This window comes from Bidens hawaiensis, unplaced genomic scaffold (genome assembly GCF_021521415.1).
Source record: "Bidens hawaiensis isolate Kalapana, Puna unplaced genomic scaffold, B.hawaiensis_p1.1 tig00003506_1, whole genome shotgun sequence".
NCBI classification, from domain to species: domain Eukaryota; kingdom Viridiplantae; phylum Streptophyta; class Magnoliopsida; order Asterales; family Asteraceae; genus Bidens; species Bidens hawaiensis.
Window position 1 is genome coordinate 446,113 of NW_027491197.1, and position 23,381 is coordinate 469,493.

Here is a 23,381-nt window from a genome sequence, read left to right on the forward strand (position 1 = left end):
TTTAAAAATAAATGAGTTAAAAGAACATAATCTTGATATTAAATGAGAGAATATTTAAAAAATTTCGTTAATTGAAAGTTTCACTTATTTGATTTAGTCATCGACTCATCGTAAGCAAGAGAAGTGTAATTCATTGTACGATGGATAAACTTATATAACCATTTATTTTATAGCATCATCATCATTTATTGCCATAAAATAAAATAATAATAACAATATTTGGTAAATAAACACGTTTGTCCGTTTCCACCTCCTCCTTCTTACCTCAATATATTTCATTTTCACCAAGTATTCACCCATGGACTTACCTAACGGCGTTACGCCGGAGTTTGTTGACGGCCAGCACAACAAGACCGTATCTAACGCCGATGATAACGGAGAACAAAATTCACCACAAGTTGAGACGGAAGCGCCGTTAGATGACGGCGACGTTCAACAGACTGCCGTATCTCCGCAACTTCCAACGCCTGAACCACCGCCGTTGATTAAACGATCCAACTCCTCACCGGAAACCGCCGTCGGAAAATTCTTCCGAGAGAAGAGCAACAGCTTATCCACGGCGATCACAAGACGGTTATCATTATTAACGAACGATAGCAATAGCAATAACAATAACGACGTCGTTTCGAATAAAAACGTAACGGAGTTCAATCTACCAGGACTGAAAGTGACAGTTAAATATAAGAAGAACGAAAAAGTCGAAAATGACCTTGGCCATCTCAAAGGACGAATCACCTTCTTCTCGCGATCAAACTGTAGAGACTCCACAGCCGTTAGATCGTACTTCAGAAGCCAGAACATACGTTACGTCGAGATCAACGTGGACGTGTATCCAACGAGGGAGATTGAACTGATCGAACGGACAGGAAGCTCCGCGGTGCCGCAGATATTTTTCAACGAGAAGCTGTTTGGCGGACGTGTATCCAAGGAGAAGAGTGATGAGATGGTGGTGGTGGTTAGGATATTAAGGCAGCGGTTGCCGATTCAGGACCGGTTGATGAAGATGAAGATTGTTAAGAATTGCTTCTCGGCGTCGGAGATGGTCGAGGTTTTGATTCATCACTTTGACTGCGGGAGGAACAAGGTACGTAACGTACTCTGATTCTTTTCACTCTTGCTTTCTAGTTTCCGTTGTTGATTCTCTTCATGAAAATGAAATTGAAAAACCGAACCAAAACAAAAGCTGACAACTTGGTTTTAATTTTGTAAAATCAAACCTACGGTTTGGTTTGGTTTGGTTTGGTTTGGTTTGGCTTCGCATGTAATAAAAACTGAAAAAAAAATCTGAAGCGAATTCATTTTTTATTTAAAAACTTCTAATAAATATGTAATAATAATAATAATAATAATAATAATAATAATAATAATTAGTTATTGATTAAGAAAATAATTTAGAGCCAAATTCATTATATGGGTCATTGTAGGTGCTTAAAAGTAAACTTGACTCCATGCATCGCAGCCTATCGTACATGTGCTTGTTTGTTATTAACATGTTACAACTGGTGTGAAACTGAAAAAACCGATTCGAAATCGAAACAAAAAGGATGTTTTGGTTTTATCTTTGTAAAATCGAACTTAAGGTTTGGTTTTGGTTTTACGTGTGATGAAAACCATGAAAACCGAGGCGAATTCATTTTTCATTTACGTTTTATATAAAAACTTAAACAAATATAAAACTCAAATATTTTAGTCGAGATGTATAATAATAAATTAGTTATTGGTTAACGGAATGATTTAGAGCTAAATTTATTATTTTGTGCAAACAAAATTTTTTTTTCTCATAAATTTCAAGCTTACATGGCAAAACCAAATAAAGAGAAACGGAGATTAAACGAACTTAAAAAATTCTGTTTTTTTGTTCGGTTTTTGCCCCTTACATACTCAAACCAAACCATACACACCCGTTTTTGCTAGTATGATTATGAGTAGTTTGAAATAATTTGTAAGTTGTAACAGAATCTTACTAACTGTTTTGAAACTTCCGACGGTAGCAGGAATATGTTATTTCAGTATGCTGCAAAGTACATGATCATGTCTACACAGTGTTGTACTGTTGTTGAACTTCAGGATCCGAAGCCTAAACTAGCGTTGACCCAATATTTATATGAATTAAGTATTAGAAAAAAAACACCAACGACAAAATCATGAAGTGTTTTATTTAATACTATCAAATGGTTGTTAGAAACACATAAAAAGCATGTGATTTAGTTAGCCTCGTTGAGATATATTAGTTTTTTTATTTTTTATTTTCAAGTATCTTTACTCAGAAAAACATACTACTAAACAAATATCATGACATCAAAAGCAATGTTGTAGTTAGCTAAACATAATGCATGTAAACTTGTAAGATGGTTTTGAGATTAGGGTAAAATTTTACTCTTAAGGTAAATGTTTACGGTTTGTGGTTAAAGGACTTTAAACTCATCATTGAAGACACATGGTTCACTGCACAATTGCTTCTTCTTTATACCCAATATGAATCATGATTCTTTGCATCATGTGTTTTTTTGAAATATAGTACAAAACCATACATTATTATAATTTATGTACATCTTGTCCTCAATATATTATCTTTGGCATTAGGCTGTAGAGATGGGGAAGCAGCTAGCAAGAAGACACTTCATTCATCACGTTTTCGGGTACATATTCGTAACCGTTAACCAAATTAACTTTTTACAGCCAAGCATTTCAACATGTGCGAAAAGTATTCTAACTTTATATAAAAGAACGTAAGGGTATTAATCATATTGCTTGTTTATTCAGGGAAACGAATTTGAAGACGGAAACCATTTTTATAGGTTTCTTGAACACGAGCCTTTTATTCCACGATGCTATAACTTTCGTGGTTCTACAAACGATCTCGAGCCAAAATCTGCAACTTTAATTAGCCAAAAACTCGCCATACTTGAATCCTATGCATCAGAAGATGGCTGCCATCTTTATTATTTAGGTATCAGCAACAGCGAGGAATTCCGAAGGTATGAGTTCTAACTAACTACATATGTTTATATTTTTAATTTTATACTTGATAAATTTTAATTATACTTCACAGATATGTAAATCTAATGCTAGAACTTCAAAGAGTGGATATATCTACACTAACTGCTTCAGAAAGGCTTGCTTTTTTTCTTAACCTAAACAATGCCATGGTTATCCATGGTGTCATCAGTGTTGGTCATCCCGGGTCAGCAGTAATCGATAGGAGATCCTTTAACTCTGATTTTTTATACATCATCGGTGGGTCATCTTATTCCCTTACAACAATTGTTAATGGTGTTCTTAGAAGTAACCGTAGAGCACCTTACTCTGTTACCAAACCTTTTGGTTCGGGTGACAAGCGTCTAGAGGTAAAATAAAACAATTCATTTCCATATTAAGGTTGTTGTTAGAGGTTACAAAATACGAAACCTTATTTTTATATTATTTTGTAGCTGGCTTTACCACAACTAAATCCGTTGATCCATTTTGGTATCTGCAACGGATCAAAATCAAGCCCGCCGGTGAGATTTTTCACCCCACAAGGGGTAGAATCTGAACTAAAATTTGCTGCACGCGAGTTTCTACAAAGGGATGGGATTCAAGTGGATCTAGCTAAGAGAACAGTGCGGCTCAGTCGTATCTTTAAGTGGTGAGTGAGCCAGACTCTTGGATCGCTTAGTCGTTACTTCAATTAACACTCGCTCATGAACTGGGCGTACTATTGTTTTTTTGGTTTCAGATTTAGTGCGGATTTTGGGCAGGAAAAAGAGATCTTAAAGTGGATTTTTGGCTACTTAGATGCAACCAAGGCAGGGCTGTTGTCACATCTTTCTAGTGACGGTGGTGCGGTTCATATTGTTTACCAGAACTATGACTGGTCCATTAATAGTTAATGAGCCATGATTGCTGGCTCTAACATTGTGTAAATAGAATTATAAGTTGAGTTTATTGAACATGATTCTACACAACTTCATCAAATGGATTATAGAAAAGATGATCTTATCTCATGCTACAAGAGTACAAGTTGTGTTTTTGTTAGATTAAAGAACTCATTTCAAAAGGAATGGAGTGATCATAACTTCATTTGTATTTTGCAATTTGATGTATTATATTGAACTTGACAATTTTGAAGTATTTATTTATTTATAAGTTGTATTTGTTTTATTATTTTAATTTAAAAGAGGAATTGATCAAACGGGTGGAAGTCCTCAAAATTGAATTTGAGTACATGCAACCCTTTCAATTGATTGTGATTGAAAGAATTATTATAAGACATGTATCTACTTGTTATTATTGATATTAACACACATAGTGAGGCCCATTCGGGTGTGATGTTAGCTCCCTTGCTGTTAGTGTTTGCGCCCCGTTGAAATTGGATTTAGGTATAATTTTACTGTTAAAAAAATTTTAAAAAAAAATATAAACTGATAAAATCTCCTAATTTCTTTCATTGAATTGGAATAAATAACCTATCAAATTACATTTATAAATGAGTAATCTTACCTAAATACTAAAAGAGGTTTTTGGATTCAAGTCTCAACCATCGTGACGAATAAAATAGAGAGTTTTAAGTTAGGTCAGAATGTTTTCTCATTTATGATAGACTTTTTATCCTAAAAATGAAATAAAGATGTAACCCGTCAATAATTTAAATAATGGATAAAATAAGTTATATGCTAATAGAATATTGTTCTCTCTATATTTATAAAGACACAACCATTATACGTGAACTTTGGGAAATATATTTCCAAATACTCTATCATAATAATAATCAATCTATTTAATTTGATATAAAGAATATATTTAGAAAGTGTTACATGCACGGCTCAATTAGGGGACCTAACTAACTGAATAAGGGCCCGTTAATTGTAGTATTTGTACCCGATTCTGGTATTCATGAGGCACCAATGATATCTTTCCTCTTCTAGTAACCAATTCAATTCTCCAGGTTATTTATTTATTTATTTCTAACCCTAGTTTTTTATTTTATGTAATCACTCAATATTATATTTGTGAACTTGTAGCCATATAATTGGAATTAAAAATAGTCTACTGTTGATATATCTGTAATTATGAAACCCTTATTTGTGGTTTGTTTCATCATATATGATGTTCTTATGCCCGATCATCAATAGGCAGGGGTTCAGTTCTGTTAATAACCTCAACCAAATTAACCATCGTTTTTCAGTTAATTTTTTGTTTTTCGGTTAATAACTAAAATCATATTTGGGCTAAAACTTTTACTTAGAAAAACATGAAGTAGACGCATAAATACATGAAATGGAGATATAAAAGCTAGAAATATATGAAAATATGAATGGTTTTTGATTAACTGATGGTACAAAATTTATTCCTATACACATCTTATGCTTTTGTAGGTTACTAACAGAGACTGTGAAGCAATCTCAAGATGGATGGGGTAGCTCAGGAGATTGGGAAGAAATTGACGTATAGTCCACATAATCCTATAATCATTTTTATTTTTTATTCCTTTAGATAAATTGTTAATTGAACCGTAGATTAGTTATGAAAACATTACAAATATTATTCTTAAGGTGATAACAGGTTAATTCATACTTGGATGAGTTTCCATGTTTAATTTTAGTTTTGTTTTATTTATTATGTAATTTCATGCTGATTGTATCATACAAATAACATTTGAGTTCAAAAGAACATGTTACTATTTACCAAGTGAATCAACATTCGGGTGTGGTACTCTCTATCTCGGAAGGGGCATCTAGTTAGGTTTAAGATTATTCTAGTCAGTTTCATGCTTATGTTTGGAATTCAAATTAGAACCATTCAATGCGATAAATATTGAAGTCAATTTGGGGTTCGATATATTTATCTGGACTCTGATTTATGCAATTTTAGGGAGCCTGGGTGTTGAGACCAAGAAACACAAAGCCAGTTGCTGTTGTGCATTTTGTTGGTGGCATTTTTGTCGGTGCGGCCCCACAGCTTACTTACCGTTTATTCCTGGAACGACTTTCAGAGAAGTAAGTAATATCATATGCCTATATGCCATCATCTATCAAGTCGCAATTGGACCAACTTTAAATTTGCAGAAGTAACATTTCTTGTGTAGGGGTGTATTGGTGATAGCAACACCTTATGCTAGTGGCTTTGATCACTTCTTTATTGCAGACGAAGTGCAGTTCAAATACGACAGGTGTATTAGGACTTTACATGAAACAGTGAGCTATAAACTTAGACCGCAGAAAAAAAAATTATATAAATTCTGTTTCTATATATTTAAATTGAAGTTTATCCAACTATAGGTGAAATATCTCCCATCTTTTGGCATTGGACATTCTCTAGGATCCGTCATTCACCTTCTGATTGGTATTTAACCGTTTTTTAAAGCTATTTTTAGAGCTAATTGTATGATTAATTTTTGTTAATCAGGTTCCAGGTATGCTGTGCAGAGGTGTGGTAATGTGTATATGGCATTCAACAATAAGGTAGTTATTTTCAGATTTAGTTATGGCAGTTATTATAGTATAACATCATACATTTAAATGAACAAACGAGTCATTTTCCGTTATAACCATATGCAACATTCACTGATATTTCAGGCTGCCAGCCTGGCGTTCCATTATTCTCACCTGTTCTTTTACCAATGGCTCAAAGCATTGGACCGATCTTGTCACAAATTGCATCATCACCGACAATTCGTTTAGGAGTAAGAAAGCTTTTACTTTTGACTTCATTAGATGGTAAAAATTTTATTTCTGCTAACTGGTTTTTGGTAAATATGCAGGCGGAGATGACACTGAAAAACTTAGAGAATCTCAGCCCTCCAATTATGAAACAAGTTATACCTTTGATTGAGCAACTTCCTCCTTTATACATGGACTTGGCTAATGGAAGGGAAAAATTTTCACCAAAACCAGAAGAAACTCGAAGACTGGTATGTAATTCTGCTATTTCCAGTTCATAAATATTGTTCAGCTGAAGTCTAAGAAAAATTACAACTCTAAAAAGATTGTAACTGTTGATATTGTTCTAGATAAAAGCATACTATGGAATCTCAAGGAATCTTTTAGTCAAATTCAAAGATGACACGATTGATGAAACCCCTGTTCTAGCTCAAGTGCTTAGTTCAGAGTCTGTCATTAGTTCAGTACTCGATATGTCTATTCGTACTTTACCTGGTGATCATGGACTTCCTTTACAACAGGTATAACTATACTTAACCGACGTTGAGGCAGCAATTTCAACTTATTTAATTAAGCATCAAGTATGAGCGAATGCTTACTTCGATTTGTGTACACAGGCTTTACCGGATGTACCACCAAGTATGGTGGATGCTGTAAACAGGAGCGGAGAGTTTTGGGCAAATCTGACAGTAGGGACACCATTGGAAACAGTTGCCAAAGAAGTAAGCAGTTCACTAGGAGTTGACTCTACTTTTCGTGCAGAAATTTCAAAGGAATTTGACTTACTTGTGGATACAATAGCTGACTGGATCATTAACAATGGTGGTACAAGACTTTTGAAACAATAGAAAACCATCATGTTAATACATATATGTTGTAAATTGTTTCATAGCTTAAGATAAATGCATACAAATAGGTACTATGGGAAGTACTCCAACGATATACCCTTCGGAAAAAGTTTACGATATATATTTTTATTATTATTGTACTCTTGTGCATAAGTAAACAAAATCCTGTATGGCATCTAGTCTTCATGATACAGGTATAACCCGAGTCCAAAACGAGCACATGCTTTGCAAAAAGCCAACTCTTCAGCTGCTGCAACTGGATCAACAGTTTGATCGTTGCCAGCTGGCACGGTTCCAGTTGATTCACGGTGTGCCTGCAGGTACAAGATACTACTTTTGTTAACAATAATCACACACTTGTTATTTTTATTAGTTGTTGAATTTCACATGTGAAAATGCCTAAGAATATTTAAGGGGGCATATTTATTAACCAAACCTCTTTAAACAAAATTCTTATCATAATAGCAACATTCAAATAGCAAAGTTCAAACTCAAATAGTGGTTTATGCGTACGTACCTCTCCATCAGAACCACGTACTGTGACACGATAAACCACAGTCACACTTCCACTATCTGAGAAAATGACGTCCCGTATTTCTCCACACCAACCTAAACAAAAAATGAATGGTAAGAAAAGAAATAGCATTCATCTTGGAGTACAAAGACATCACACAGAAAAAAAAGGTTTAACTATTTCATAAGCACTCCTAATATGCAGATAGAATGAATATTTGCTTAGGCTTTTTATTCCAAAATCATACAGGTCGCAATAAGTTATGATGCACATGGATTAGATCAATGCTTAAGAAACGAGCCACATAACCAACAAGGTATACAGATTAAAGAAAATGAGATATTTTAATGAATTCCTTTTAACTTAAAATCTTAATAGCCAAATTAACCAAACCTAACAAAAATCCTTCGTACTCCTAGGTGTTCCTACCTACCCCTGTGTAGGACTTGCTCTCATCCACTACCATTAAGCGCCCAAAACGGGGTTCATGATAGGGAAAATAACAACCTTCTTTTAAAGAAATGTCACAATAACTAAAGAATAGACTACTATACTAATTCATGGTGAAACAAACGCACCTGGAGCATAGAAGCTTAACATCCTGTTCGCATGGTACCTACAATAAACAATGATATAGCTAGGATCAATGGTTTCTAGATGGGAGATGAAACTGTTATGGTTGGTTTCTAGGTGATCTGCTATTTGAAATTGCGGATCCTAGCATATAAAGATTCAATTTTGTCCTATTTCAAAATAATAATAAGTGTGAATGTATATATGTAGTAGTACCAAGGGATGAAGGTGGATGATTGAGATCCATCATGATGATGATGAGGTTGGTTGACAAGGACGACATTATCAGGGATGCGTTTGTTAAGATCTCGAAGAATCTCGGCTAACGGACGAGTGATGCCTGGGGAGTTATAGTCCAACGGCACCACATAATTCGAACCACCAGCAGCAGACACCTTAACAACAACATTCCGTCTGGTTCTAGCAATGTTCAGTTTAAATGAATTATTTTGAAGACGTGCCGAATTGAAGGTAGTGGTCTGAATGTCCATTACTGAGATATTGGTGTTAGGTTGCTTTTACTACAAGAGAAAGAGAATGAAATTGGTGGTGGGTGGGTAGGTACGTGAGACCTTCAATAACGCACGCATGAAAATTGCAAGTTGGCGTATTTATACTTCTCTTTTACCCCCCCATTTAAACGGAAGATATACAAATAAATAAACTGTATATTTATTATTTAACCAATTTTTTCTTTTCTCATACTCTTCGATCATCGATTTCGTTGACCTCTACATTTTTTTAATCATTAACCGGTCAGATTTTCAACCAACAAGATTATATCATGCGTCATACAAGTGTTGGAGCCGACATAATGTTTTAGGCATCCAACAATAATTTTTGGACAATGACATATCTGATTGGTTACAAATCTTGTCGTGTAGAGATTAAAAACCGTCAATTCAATTTTTAGGTGGATATTTTGACTAACATTTTGATTATTTTCTATAAATATATATTAACATACGTCTTTATCGTGTTTAACCACTAAAGTTCACCTACCACGCTAGACATGCTCACATGCCCTTAAAATATTGTAATCATGTCATGCTACGACAATGGCATTTGAAGATGGTAAATGATTAATTATAATCATCCACTGCACACGTTTCGTGAGCATTACAAGAGATAATTTTGGAGAAACCTTTAAACCAACGAACGCGGGGAGAAACCCACGTGACTTCTCCAAAACCTTTAGACCAACTGCTGCAAATGCAGGAAAGTCCAAGTTTGCAAGGGACATTGCGGAAGCAATTGCCCCGAAAAGTGCCAAACAGATGTCCAACATCGGCACTTACGATGGTATATCTGATCCAGACGATCATTTGAACAGGTTCATAGCGGGGGCAACCGTCAGTAGTTGGACGGAAACTACGTGGTGTTACATGTTCCAAATGACGCTTGTTGAGGCAGCTAGAGCGTGGTTCGATCGTCTACCGGTCCACCACATCTACGATTGGGAAGACTTCCAGCAAAAATTTAGCCAACATTCAGCCAACAAAGAAAGTATACCGAAGAGCAATGGACAATCCTCAAATGCATTCGAGAGGAAGATGAATCTTTGCCAGACTTCATCACTCGCTTCAACTCAAAGAAGCTAAGTCTGGGTAATATTAGCGAAGATCTTGTTCGCGCTGCTTTCATCCAGGGCGCAAACGACCCAGAGCTCATCCGCACCTTAACGGGTAAAGATGGCATGCCATCCACATGGGATGCCATCATGACAGCAGCTAAACGCTTTGCGGAAACGGAGAAGCAACTGGGTAGAGATCTCCCCCAGAGCACAAACCTCTACACCCAGAAAACAAGAGAAGACAACGTCCTTACCGCCCGACTAAACAAAAAGCGGAAGCTAGGCATTTGGCAGTCAAGGGTAAACTTTGACACCTCATCCGGCTTGCAACATCGGTTAGGCGGAAGGGATAACGTACAGTCGAACCAGAACTCCAGATGGACGCCACTCACCAAAAGCATCACCGAGATATTCGCCACTGAGGAGCTCCCATGGCCAAAGGCTCCAATAATCCGACATCGTCACAATGCTGATCGGAGCAAATACTGTGACTTTCACAGGACAAAAAGGCCACAACACTGAAGAATGCACAGACGTAAAGGACATCGTCGAAGCATTTGTCAGAGATGGGACGCTCGCACACCTCGTGGCGTAACGAACGCTGAGCAGGCTGATGCGTGTAGAACCCCAGCTGGGGAAAACACGAATAAAATTGCAGCTTCAATGCCGGAGACTACATACTGCGTAAACAACGAGATCCCGAACCAGGTGCATATCGGCTCGATGGCACTCCCATCCCAACAACATGGAAGGGAGCTCAATTACACAGTTTGCATGTAGATCAATTCCAAATTTGTAAAGAAAGGCCCAGAGCCACTTCTAATGGAAATGATTCTCCTTAGAACATCGAAGCTGATGATTTTACATTTATACTTATGAACTTTCCACACGAATATGCCGGTTTTCACCGCATAATTACGGGGAAAGTCGTTGCGTGGGGAAGGCGGCAAAACCCGCATAAACCCAAAAAACGGCAAACCTTCACGCAGGTCAGTTAAAGGTAAAGTTCAGTCATCCCACTAAATGAAAGTGCCGGTCTATCCGCACGAATCATGATAGAGGAAACTAAACACTAACCTATTAACAACCGCGCGTCGAACGGTTAATTTATTCAACACTGATGCCGGTACTCACCGCATAATTACGTGGAAAGTCGTTGCGTGGGGAAGGCGGCAAAACCCGCATAAACCCAAAAAACGGTAAACCTTCACGCAGGTCAGTCATAGGTAAACTTTGGTCATCCCATTAAATGAAAGCGCCGGTCCTAACCGCACAAATCATGAGAGGAAACCGAACCTATTGACAACCGCACGTCGAGCGGTTAACTTATTCAAAATACTTTAGAAAATTTCTAACAAAAGGATGAGGAAAACCTCTACGCAGGTCAGATATAGGTAAGGTTTAGCCATCCTACTAAGTGCAAGTGACGGTCTTACCCGCACAATCACGAACATGGAAGCAAAACTTCAACCTATTATCTACCACGTTCAAAGGTTAACTTATTCTAAACACTTAGAAAATTTCAAAGGAAAAGATGAGGAAAACTTCCACGCAGGTCAGATATAGGTAAAGTTTAGCCATCCTACTAAGTGTAAGTGACGGCCATACCCGCACAATCATGAAAGAGGAAGCGAAACAAACTTATAATTTGCCACGTTAAAAAGTTAACTTATCTAAGTACTAAAGAAATTGCTAAGTTGAATCAAAACATGCGTAAAATAAACAAGGCAAGGAATTAACACAATCTTTATTCCATCAAAATTCAAATATTACAAAGATTGCTAGGTCATACCCGCATACAAAAGAAGCTGTACAAAAATAAAAATCTACTCTAATGGTGGAAAGGGATCTTCAGGATCAAGCTTCAGGACCACTTCCACTTGGACCCGCACCATCAGTAGAACGTGGCGGTTCAAGGAAAGCTTTAAGGATAGCTAGCCCATCATCAGCAGCAGCGACTTCGTTCACCTTCTCCACCACCGGATGCGGGAAGGCGGCATACTGGTTCACTTCTTGGTCATAAACAGCTTCAGTATCCACATCATACAAAAGGAAGTTGGAAGGCGGGATGCCTTTCTCAACAAACCCTAGACCAAGCAGGAAGCCGGCCTTTTCCCCATCCTCATGAGAAGCGTTGAGGGCTGCGCTCATAGCATCGTCATAAGACGTTTCCGTGAAGACTCGATGCACAACCTACAAGAAAAAATACAAGTATCAAAACCTTTTCTATTTACAAAGAAAAGCGTAAAGACATTATGAAGTTAAGCTTACCTGAGACAACGCTTCTCGAAGAAGCCATTCCTTGGTAACCAGAGCTTCCTGGAGGGCAGCTTGAGCTTGGGTACGGGCGCGTTCGGCTTCACTTTTGTTGAGGTTGGCAAGCAACACTTCTTTAGCCGCAGCCTCTTCAACGCCCTTTAGCTTCCGCTCAGTCTGGTCAAGCACCCCCCTCTGGTCCAGGATTTCTTGGAGCTTCTTCGCGTCTTCCATCGCCAAGGCATCATGAGCCTGTTGGAGCGCCTCTAGTTTGGCTTTAAGTTCCTCATTCTCGAGGCGTAGAGGCTCAGCAACAGCTTCAGCCTTGGTGGCCCTTTCAGTTGCGTTCCGAGCAGTTTCCTTAGCCAGCCGAAGCTGTTCGTTAACAGCTTGGGCAGCCTTGGAACGGGCCTCGAGACGGGCCTGAACTTCAACTTCAAGGGCCTTGAACGCCTTCTCCTTCTCCACAGCAGCGGCGGAGAGCCTCCTATTCTCCTCCCGGACAGCCCGCGCCTGAGCTACTTCTTGGATACAAGCTGCTTTTAACTTGTCATTTTCACGACAAAGCAGCTCGACGCGCGGCTGCATCCGGGCCAGGAGAACCCGAAGCTCATTGGTTAGCCTACCCTCCTGGTAGCTAGCCATGGCTTCCCCCAACGCACCACTAGGAGCTGCTTGACGAGCCTACTCCACGCACTCCACAGGTGTGCGAAGGGTTGTTCCTCGGCGGATGTTCCATCGTGGAACATACACTTCATTGGAATCCGACACTGCAAAAAACAAAAAGCAGTTAGGAAAAGATGATATAATAAAAAAAAAAAAAAAAGAGGCCAAAAGAACCCTACGCACCTGTAGGGTCAACAACAGGCCGATAGCCGCCAAACCCATCACCTGAACCCAAAGGAAATCCGTCCAAGAGGTCAGGTAGATGGGAAGGAGGCAGAGGTTGGCGAGAAGCCCCATGCATACCTGAAGGGTCGGCCGTCGTTGCCGATGACGGAGGAGGCATGGTGAAGGCCGCCGCGGTAGTAGAAACCAACGGAGGTGAACTCACCGTAGGTGAACTCACAACCGTGGTCGCCGCTGCGGAGTCCGCAGAAAAAGTAACCGCCGGCTCAGTGAAAGATGCGGTAAATATGGCACTGACAGCCGGCGGTGATGTCATCGCAGTTGGAACAGTTGGCTCAACTGGGTGAGCAACTGAACCAACGGAAGCAGGCGCAGCCGCCTGGGTCGTCGCCTCAGGAAGGCTGACCAAGCCTACCGTCATGGGTCCGGAGGTACTCCTCCCCGCTCCACCCTGGAATGCGGTAGCATCCACGCCTGCACAAAGAAGATAAGTATTAATGATGGAAAGCTATGAAGTTAAAAATAAAGTTTGTACTTACGGGTTTTCTTGAGCCTAAAAGTGCGGACAGGCGGGGATGAACCCGATGGAGCTGGCCTCTTCACGCCGCTCACCGTTGTCATCCTGGGCTCTCCGGAGGTGACAGTCGTCGCAGCCTCCGGAGCAGTGGTCTTATCACCACCGGGGTTCCCCGCCACCTCCTCACTCTCGGTCTCTGAATCAGACCGAGGCACCGGATCGGAAGTGGCGGCCACCTTCGCCTTCCCCTTCCCGCCAGCAGCCTTCTTCTTCCGCACCAACGGAGGACCATCTGCGGATTCCTCATCAGAACACAAGATTAGAGGAATTCCATCAGAGGTTTCAGCATTGAGGGGTCGAGGGTTGAATAACGCCTTACCTGGCCGCCTGGCGCTCAGGATCTCGTGGCCTGGCGGGTAGACCTCCACGAACCGATCCGCCGTCTGTGCAAGGATGGGCAACTCGTTCTCATCTAGAGCACGAGTACCCATCCGAGCGGGACTATCAGCCTCCCGCGGATACAGGAGCGACTGCAAGTCGTTCCCCTCTGAAATAAAAGAAAAACAGTTAGAAGACAAACCTATATAAACAAAGAAGACAGAGCGTACCGTAAGGGACAGAGTTCAAACCGTATTCAAGGACGATCGGGATCTTTTGCGCATCCGCATCCTTCCACACCCGGCTCATCCCGAGCATCACCATCCCGGACTCCGCAAAGCGGTAAACCGGAGATTGGACTCGGGAAATCTTTGAAAACCATTCCGCCTCCTGATAGTTGGAGGCGTGAAGGCTGGGGAGTGCTTGCCCATTCTTGAACTTCATGGCAAGGGGGATGGCGCGAGCGGAGATATAAAAGAACTCCCGCTTCCATGAACGAAGACTGCGCTCGGTTGCGCAAATCTTCAAACCCTTGATCCGGGTTATCAGAGTATACCACCCCTGGATAGACCTCCAAGAGTAGAAGGTCATCAGGCGGTCGACGAAGGGCTCAACGCCCAGAATCCGGCACACCCACTCGAAGTGGCGAATCTTCCCGATCGCCATCGGGTGTACCTCGGTCAGGTGTACACCGTGCCTCTCCAGAACACGGTACACAAACTTCGTCAAGGGGAACCTAAGATTCCCATAGACAAAGAATGCGGCATATACCCCGATCTTGCCACTGGGGGCATCATACACCGTCTGGTGAAGTTCAGGAAACTCAGGCTCGAGAGACTCGAGCATGAACTTCCTGACGATGTACTGATATAGATCGACAGGCAGAGCGCACTGGCACTCGCCAGCAGTACTCTTGTCATCCTTGTCGGACGTGGATGACGGGTTCTCAGCGTACACCCCAGCCTCCTGGGCTGTAGCCTCAAGATCGTAAACAGAAGACATCTTGCAGGTATGAAAAAAGAGAACGATTTCAAGAGAATGCTCGACTGAAAAGGTGAGTATTCGCCGGAAATCGTTTTGAAGATGAAGAGAAAAGTGAAAGTGTGGATTACAAAGGACCCTCTCCCCCTTTATATACTAATCGCAATTAATGCGATGAATTTAATGCGGAAGAGAGAGAAATCACAGGTGCAATGAAACTATGACACGTGGCAAAAAGCAAGCTGGCAACAGCTGTTGAAAGGACGCGTGCCAGTAATTTCGCGGCCACGCGCCCGAAAATTCGCGCCCATGCGCCTGAAAAAGCGCCTGGAATGACCATATACTGTCACGTCGCCATAACTTCCTGCACGTCCTGACACTGTCAGAAGAAACCGTCGGACGACGTTTCAATAGTTTGGACTGTTCTTATCCTTTCACCAACTCTTCGAATTTCAAAATTTCAAAAGGATTCAAAAGCGGGAAAATACCCCTTACCTTGGCAACCAAGTAACTATAAGACAGGTGCGAGTAAAGTGTTAAGGCAAAACCCTTCACATACTTAGCACCCGCAGGGAATTGACGCCAGGAATACCTTGGAAGTAAAGTAACCGTAAGACGAGTGCGGGTACAGTGTCAAGGCAAAACCCTTCACATACTTAGCGCTCTGCAGGGAATTCAAACCAAGAAGGATCTTCTAGGCCATGCTTGCGGAAACGGGAATAACATCCCCGCATGGCGGGAACGTCGAGAACTATATTGTTTGAAACTCCAAGATGGAATTGGTGGTTTTAACATAATTGATCACTATGTTGAAAACTACCAAAACCCCATGGAGAATCCACACAAGTGGGACTCAACGCTCCTGACTTGCGAGGAGGTTACAGACCTACCCGCTTCATACCCAAAGATCAAGCAGAAAAGTCGGGAATTTCTGCGTGACATTAGGAAAAACGCGGGAAGAATCCCCACGGAAAACCTTAAAACTAAAAACCCTTTTCAAAACCCCTTGCTAGTCCAAAAGTTCATCTCACTTATTAATAATTCATGAGAAGAACATTGGACTGGGGGGACTTGAAGAGGTAGGTCCCAGCAGAGTCCAGTTGGACCCGCAAGACTCACCTTGAACAGGGACGTCTGCGCAACGACCAACTGCTTCCGTAGGACCCACCATGCTCAGAGAAGACCTTACGCGCAGTACGCCAGCTGTACCCGCAGGGAAAGCCTCCCAATGGTGAAGTTCCCCGCTTGTTCCCGCAGTTGCGGATACAAGCCATCAGGGAAGGCTACCCGCACTGATAGCAAGGCTACACGCACAAGGCACTAACTCTTGCTACTTCAGTAGTCACCTGAAGGAATGAGCAAGGCGGGAATACTCCCGCCAAACGAGCCAGTCCGTATGCTTCTGGAAGATCTTTTGTACTATACCTACCAAGGTATGGGCAAAACAGACGATCTGACCAGAACAGCCCATGAACCAATCACAGGGTGACAGCTCACCGACAACAGTACGAGGAGGAGCACCCTCTAGTACTGTTTGTCACTATTTGTCGCTGCCTACTCACCAACCCTTACTATGGGACGTGCGCAGCCTACAGTTGGTGGAACAGTGCATAGCCGGCTGTAAAGGAACAGTATACAGCCGACCTTGTCACTGTCGACCGCAGCCTATCCACCAACCAGCATATAGAGGTGCACTAATCGGTTTTTTTAAAAAAACCGGTTCGGTTAATAACCGGACCGGTTTTTCTTGGCCTGGAAAAAAACCGGTTTTTAAATAACCGGACCGGTTTATTAACCGGTTTTTTTGGTGCAAAACTCGGACCGGTCTAACCGGTTAGGACCGGTTTAGAAACCGGTTAGAACCGGTTAATAACCGGTTTTTTTCATAATAACCGGTTTTAAAATTAACCGGTTTTTTCCATAACCGGTTCAGTAACCGGTTTTTTCTCTAGAACTTGTAACCGATATACGAACCGGCGGTTACTAAACCGGTCAAACCGGTTTTTAAATAACCGGTTTTTGTAAAAACCGGTTTTCGGTTTAAACCGTTGAACCGGTTCACCAACCGGTTTTTTTGCCCATCTCTACCAGCATGGCTTGTGCGTAGCCCACTGTTGGTAGAACAGGAATATTATTCAGCCGGCTGTACCTTCTAGGAAACCTACCTTCGGCTATAAATACTCCAACACCTTGGAATGGTAAGGACATCATCTGATATATCATTATCTTATCTTCTCTAGCAATCTCTTAATATACACTTATATTCAAGAGCAATCTAGTCTGATTCTCACGCCGGAGGGTTGTCACAAGGAGGTACCCCCCCTTCTCAGTGACGAGCTCACGGTGTCTGTTTTGCAGGTCACCTGAAGAACAACCTTCTTTGCTGGACCTCATCCTCGTGGGAAACATTACTTAACCCCCAGATTATCCGTAATCTGCCCAGGGTCACTTAGTGTTTCTTCAACGCATCTTTTGTCTGTATGGTATATAGAAACTATGGTGTTGTTTGTTTTTCCTCAAAAGCACTTCTGTACCTCTTTTGTCTGCACTGAGAAGAGGACGCGCAGACGTTGGGCTCTGCAGTGTGTTTGTTTTTCCGAAGACGTTTCATTAAAAAACGTCTGCACGTCCTCTTCTCCTAGAAGCATTGTTCAACCCACTTCTCACCTCTTCTCCTCTTTTTTTTATTTTTTTCATCATTGTTCAAGCATATTTCAAAGCACTTCCAATCAATTAACAATAACAATAACAATGGCTGCAATCAGTTGTAGGTATCTTTCACTAACCTGCACAGCAACACCCATCAATCAACAAGACTCCAATTCAGCCACTTTGCCGACCAAGATAATCTTGCCCAACAAGAAGCCCCGGAAATGGTCCACCGGCGTTGCTCCGGGAGACTACGGCGGACCACCCACCACCAAGCTTCGTAAGTACCGGGCACCGGTGTTGCTCCGGGAGACTACGGCAGACCACCCACCACCATCAAGCTCCGTAAGTACTGGGGCGGTGAAAAGGAAGACCCTTTAACCTCCGATGAGTTGATCTGGAACAATGATTTCATGCCTCACATGAACGATTGATTGGAGATTCGAACTCGGACCCGACCATGTCCCCTGTTCAGGTTTTAACTTTTAATCCCAATTCAGTATTATTATTATTATTATTAAGAATTATATTTATATAATAAAAATGACATTTTGATGAGTTACCATGCATTTTGATGATTACCATTAGTTTGTTCGATTCGGTTTGTTTAAAAACACTCTGTTTTATTTTATCAGTTTGCAGACGTTAAAAACAAACAGTCTATTTCTTGCAGATTGCAGAGGTTTGGTCCACCTCTTCTGCTACAGATACTTGCAGATGTAGTCCGCAGACTGCAGACGATTTACCTCTTAAAAAACAAACAGCACCTATGTGTCTAGCTCTTCAAGTTTATTTATTTTTATATGTTATCTTTATGGTATACAATTACGATTATGTATCTAGATATTAAAATTTATTTATTACATATGACGTATCGATCTTTTAAGGATTTCAGTCATTTACGTCTATTATTAAGTTAACGTGATCATTTACATACGCTAGGATCCTCCACGACTTTTTTTTCACTTGTGTTTATTCCAAACCTAAATACAAAGTTTTGTATTGCCATATAAACACTTTGATGTATGCATGTTAATCAATATGACAGTATGTACATTTAAAGAAAATATCAAAACTTAAAAGCTCGGAATGAGCCGAGCTCTTTGCACAAGCCACTCGAGTTTTGATCGATAAAATGCTCGAAATGAGCCAAGCTTTTTCGAGCCCGAGCCTCAAACAAAGCTCGTTTAGGTTTTGAGCCCGAGCTTGAGCCTTGTATGAGAAGCTCGTTTAGGCTCGTAGAGCCTTTTGTATTTTTAAGTTTTTTTCTCTTTTGGACTTCTATGTATTATTTTTACATTGCACAATCGACCTCGAGCCGAGCTTTAGCTTGTTGACATACTACACAAGCTCAAGTCGAGCTTAGGCTCGTTAAAGGTTTTTCTTTTTACAAAATATATAAAAATAATTAAAAATGTATATAAATGAGTTAATAAATAATAAACGAGCCGAGCTCAAGCTTTAAAAAAAAAAGCTTGAAACGAGGAAGTGATAGTAATGTTCATGAAATCCAATTTAAGCCTTGAGTTTTCTTTCATCTTATATCAGTAAAGTAACCATCTCAACATATTCTTACTTTTATGTAATTTTCAGGAAGTCACAGGCATTTACACAAAACTTTGATTTCACTGAATATAAAACACAGATCCCCTGTTTTCGCCACGGTGATTGAAGCAAACCATGTTACTAAGAAATAAGATTTGTTACTATATGTGATAAACTTACACAAGAGGTCAAGAGGACAGAGCAAAAACTGAGAAGTTATCTAAAGATCCACGGATTGGAGAACCAGTATGCTTTTAAATTGCTTATTTAGAACTACTCTAAGGTATATTAATATCTGTTACAACATGTGATAATAACATTTAACCAGATTATCAAGTCAATTGCTCCATCAATATATGGTCATGAAGATATAAAAACTATGCAACTGCTCTTGCCATATTTGGAGGTCAAGAGAAAAATACTAGAAGGAAAACAGATGTTGCGAGGAGACGTAAATGTGCTTTTATTAGGTGATCCTGGCACTGCAAAATCTCAGTTCCTTTGTAAGTGTTTTATTATGTAAAAAGCATCTTATTGCATGGTCACATTAACAACAAAACTAACCGTTGGAACCCTTAATGACTCTACAGAATGGATTCAAGATATGCTCTTAGAATGACCAAAGAGATAAATATTTATGTATTGTTCATGTGTTTATTGAGTCTCTAATGAGAACGAATGGGTTAATTGTTATGAGTAAATGTGGAGCCTGATGTTGCTTCCTAACATGTTGCATGGACAATACATGGGCTTTCCGCCCTTGGGGTATTACCAGTGGGCCCTTCTTTGCTCTTTTGAGTATTCCCGCTACAATCTTTTATCCCTTGGCCTGGACCGGAGGTGCCAGCCTTAGCTTTAGGCCAGGAAACATGTTTCCCTCAAACGTCCCTTCCCCTTGGTCCAAAGATTAGTGTTCTGGTCAAACTTGTTGGGTCAAACTTGATTTGATTGTTCATTACTCTCTTCCATCTCTATCCTTTATCATGGGCCTTCCTTATTGGGCTTTCTCCAATCTTATTCACCTTTGCTTTCTCCATGGGCCACCTTGGAAGCCCGATTCCGAGGTAGGCTCTACACTAACAATAGTTTTAACTTTCTTGCTAACTTTGTTTTGAAAACCGGTCAAAGGGCGGTTTACACAACCGAGAAAGGTGCTTCTGTCGTAGGTCTTACGGAAGCAGTGCCCCAAGGATCCGGTCACACGCAAGTGGACCCTTGAAGGTGGGATATGCCTTATTGTTGAATTTGACAAAATGGATGAGCAACATATATAGGTAATTAACTCATGCAGTATCTAATCTTTTTCATTGGTAGTTAACAAATAGTTAAATGTACTTTGATTACATTTTTGACATCAATAGGGTGAGTATTCATGAAGCAATGAAACAACAAAGCATTACCATGTCGTCTAAAGCTGGAATTGTAACTTCACCTCAAGCTCGATGCTCAGTTATCGCTGCAGCTAATTTAATAGGAGGACGGTAGGCTACGTATTCGAAAACTAATTTCAATATCTTATTGTTTTAAATTGCATTCATTTATAATGAGAATGATACTTGGTTAATTCATGAATGGTAACTTTCTGCAGATATAATTCTTCAAAAAACTTTTCACAACTTGTATATTCTCTGTTGTGAAGGTTACAACTTATATATACATACATTAATAACTTATAATATTATTTAAGCTTCTTTTTCTTTTCATGTTTTTGTGTATGGTTTTGATTAGCATGAATGAAAACCGGTCTGATGTATAGGATATGGTGGATCCTGTCATGGACGAGATGCTTGCAAAGTTTGCAACAGATAGTCATTTTAAGTCTATACCAAAAGGTAGTATTATGAAACACATTCTTTTTAAGGTTAAAAGGCTAAAAACGTTACAAAATTAAAAAAATGTGGTGCAGAGCTATAAGAAGTATATGATATTCAATGTGCTTGTGCTGCATCTATTGATATCAGCTGGTGAACAATGCAGCGCGTAGTGAAGATATATTTTCCACGTCTCGTGTTGATGTGAAGGCATGGAATAACCGATCTGAAGGTGTACGTTCTTTACAAGTAGGGATTTTAAAGGTGGTAACTTTGAGTTGCATGAAGAAAGAGGTGTGATAGATAAGGTATCATCTTGTAAGATGATGAGTTAACCAAAGTGTTCTTTTTAAATCTTTGTCCCTTTTGGCACTCGAAGAAACTGATGGTGTTGGCTTTGTTATTTAATTATTTTTGCTATTTTACTATATTAATTCTTTAGGATGAACATTACAATGATCACAATATAAGCAGAGATGACAATGAAACCTGAATCCGATGAGAAAACCCAACACAACTGGGACATGTAATACCCGACATATTAGGGTTTGGGATTAGTTTTGAATTTTTTTCGTGGGTTTAGTACTTGTAATATCCCGATGTACCCGACATAACTTTCTTTATATATTTATTTTGTATATGAACGTAGAGTCCTTGCCTTCTCATTAACCATATAATGTATTTATACAAATTACAAGAGAATAATCTATTTTAGCATAAAATATACATCGATATCTCATATTATTGTGGAGATATATTACAATTATATGAGATACTCTATTACACCCCCGCAGTTGAAACTGGAGGTTGACGAAGGTTTATACTGGACCGAAAGTCATCAAATAATACCCGGGGCAAACCTTTAGTGAATATGTTAGCAATCTGGTATTTGGAGGGGACATGAAGAACCCGAATGTGACCCCGGTGTACCTGTTCCCAAACAAAGTGTATATCCAACTCAATGTGTTTGGTGCGTTGATGCTGAACTGGATTGCCCGAAAGATAAATAGCACTTATATTATCACAATAGACCAGTGTTGCATGAGTAAGTGGATGACGAAGCTCAAGTAGAAGATTTCGGAACCAACAAATTTCAGCAACAACGTTAGCTATGCCACGATATTCAGCTTCAGCACTAGAACGAGATATAGTACTTTGGTGTTTCGAAGACCAAGAAATGAGATTATTTCCAAAATTAACACAATACCCGGATGTGGAGCGACGAGTGTCTGAACACCCGACCCAGTCGACATCGGTGTAGGCTCGTAAAGAATGATTAGGCATAGAACCGAGTGTGAGACCGATATCAGAGGTGCCTTGAATGTACCGTATGATGCGCCGCAAGCTGTTCCAATGATCAATTTGTGGCAAGTGCATGTGCATGCAAACTTGTTGTACATCATATGAAATGCCGTGCCTCGTGAATGTGAGATATTGCAAGGCCCCGGCCAAGCTTCAATATAAATCAGGATTGTCGAATTCAGGGCCGGAGGACCCGAGTTTACCTTTTGTGTCAACCGGGGTGGCCACGGGTTTGCACGAGGTCATGCCGGCACATTGTATGCTTCAGCATTGCCTCTGATGATTTATCCCGTAATTTGAACTGTTGTTTCGTTTCAGCCTTCTGATCTGTCATAACCTTCATCAACGCATCCAACTTTGCGTGTACCGAATCATCTGTATTTCCCGAGGACCCCTTCTGCTGGTCCTGATTACCCGAAGAATATCCACCCCAGTTACTGTCTATGTTATCCCCCTTATTCTGATTATACGAGCCCTGCTGTTGATAACCGCCCTGGCAGTAATTACCCTGCGACCTGTTTTGGCTCGTTCTCTGAAAATTCGGGTTCAACTGTGTAGAAGCGTTCCCGTAGTGAAAGTTTGGGTGATTCCTCAGGCCTGGGTGATAAGTGTTTGAATTCATCCCTTGACCCTTGGAATCCCCGTAAGCGTAATTAACTTCCTCGGGTTCATCCTCCTCATCATCATAAAACTCGAGGCAATTTTCTGCCTTATACCCGAGTTCACCACAATCCTCACAAACTGAGAATTTCACTCCAACTTTCCCGACTTCTTTATTCTTACCCTTTCCGTACCCAGACAGTTCACGTTCTAACTCAGCAATTCGCTCAGACTCACTCGTGACTGACTTTACTGACCTGGAAAAAGTACCACGTCTTCGCCTTTCAACTGTTGCTTCTGATTTGGAATCCTCACACATAAACTCTAAGAAATCTCAATCATCT

General features: G+C 40.3%; 2 protein-coding genes and 2 pseudogenes across 3 annotated transcripts; 3 read left to right on the forward strand and 1 right to left on the reverse strand.

Annotated features, from left to right (window-relative positions):
- The first annotated feature begins 298 nt into the window (after nt 1-298).
- Nucleotides 299-4,322, forward strand: LOC143623600 (uncharacterized; annotated as a pseudogene). The gene is made up of 6 exons (XR_013151928.1): nt 299-1,084; nt 2,584-2,649; nt 2,764-2,978; nt 3,053-3,347; nt 3,432-3,628; nt 3,719-4,322. The product of XR_013151928.1 is annotated as an uncharacterized LOC143623600 (transcript).
- LOC143623601 (uncharacterized) lies at nt 4,254-7,605 on the forward strand. The gene is made up of 10 exons (XM_077094462.1): nt 4,254-4,327; nt 5,358-5,427; nt 5,854-5,978; nt 6,068-6,176; nt 6,261-6,324; nt 6,388-6,443; nt 6,566-6,664; nt 6,743-6,892; nt 6,992-7,162; nt 7,259-7,605. The coding sequence occupies exons 1-10, from the start codon at nt 4,254-4,256 to the stop codon at nt 7,487-7,489; spliced, it is 1,149 nt and encodes a 382-aa protein (XP_076950577.1). The 3' UTR covers nt 7,490-7,605.
- LOC143623603 (DNA repair RAD52-like protein 2, chloroplastic) lies at nt 7,516-9,067 on the reverse strand. Its single transcript, XM_077094463.1, has 4 exons — nt 8,793-9,067; nt 8,582-8,619; nt 8,007-8,098; nt 7,516-7,803 (listed from the first exon to the last, which is right to left on the reverse strand). Exons 1-4 carry the CDS (start codon nt 9,065-9,067, stop codon nt 7,666-7,668), a joined length of 543 nt encoding a protein of 180 aa, XP_076950578.1. The 3' UTR covers nt 7,516-7,665.
- Nucleotides 9,068-17,881: 8,814 nt separating this feature from the next.
- LOC143623604 (DNA replication licensing factor MCM2-like) lies at nt 17,882-21,249 on the forward strand (annotated as a pseudogene).
- The last annotated feature ends 2,132 nt before the right edge of the window (nt 21,250-23,381 follow it).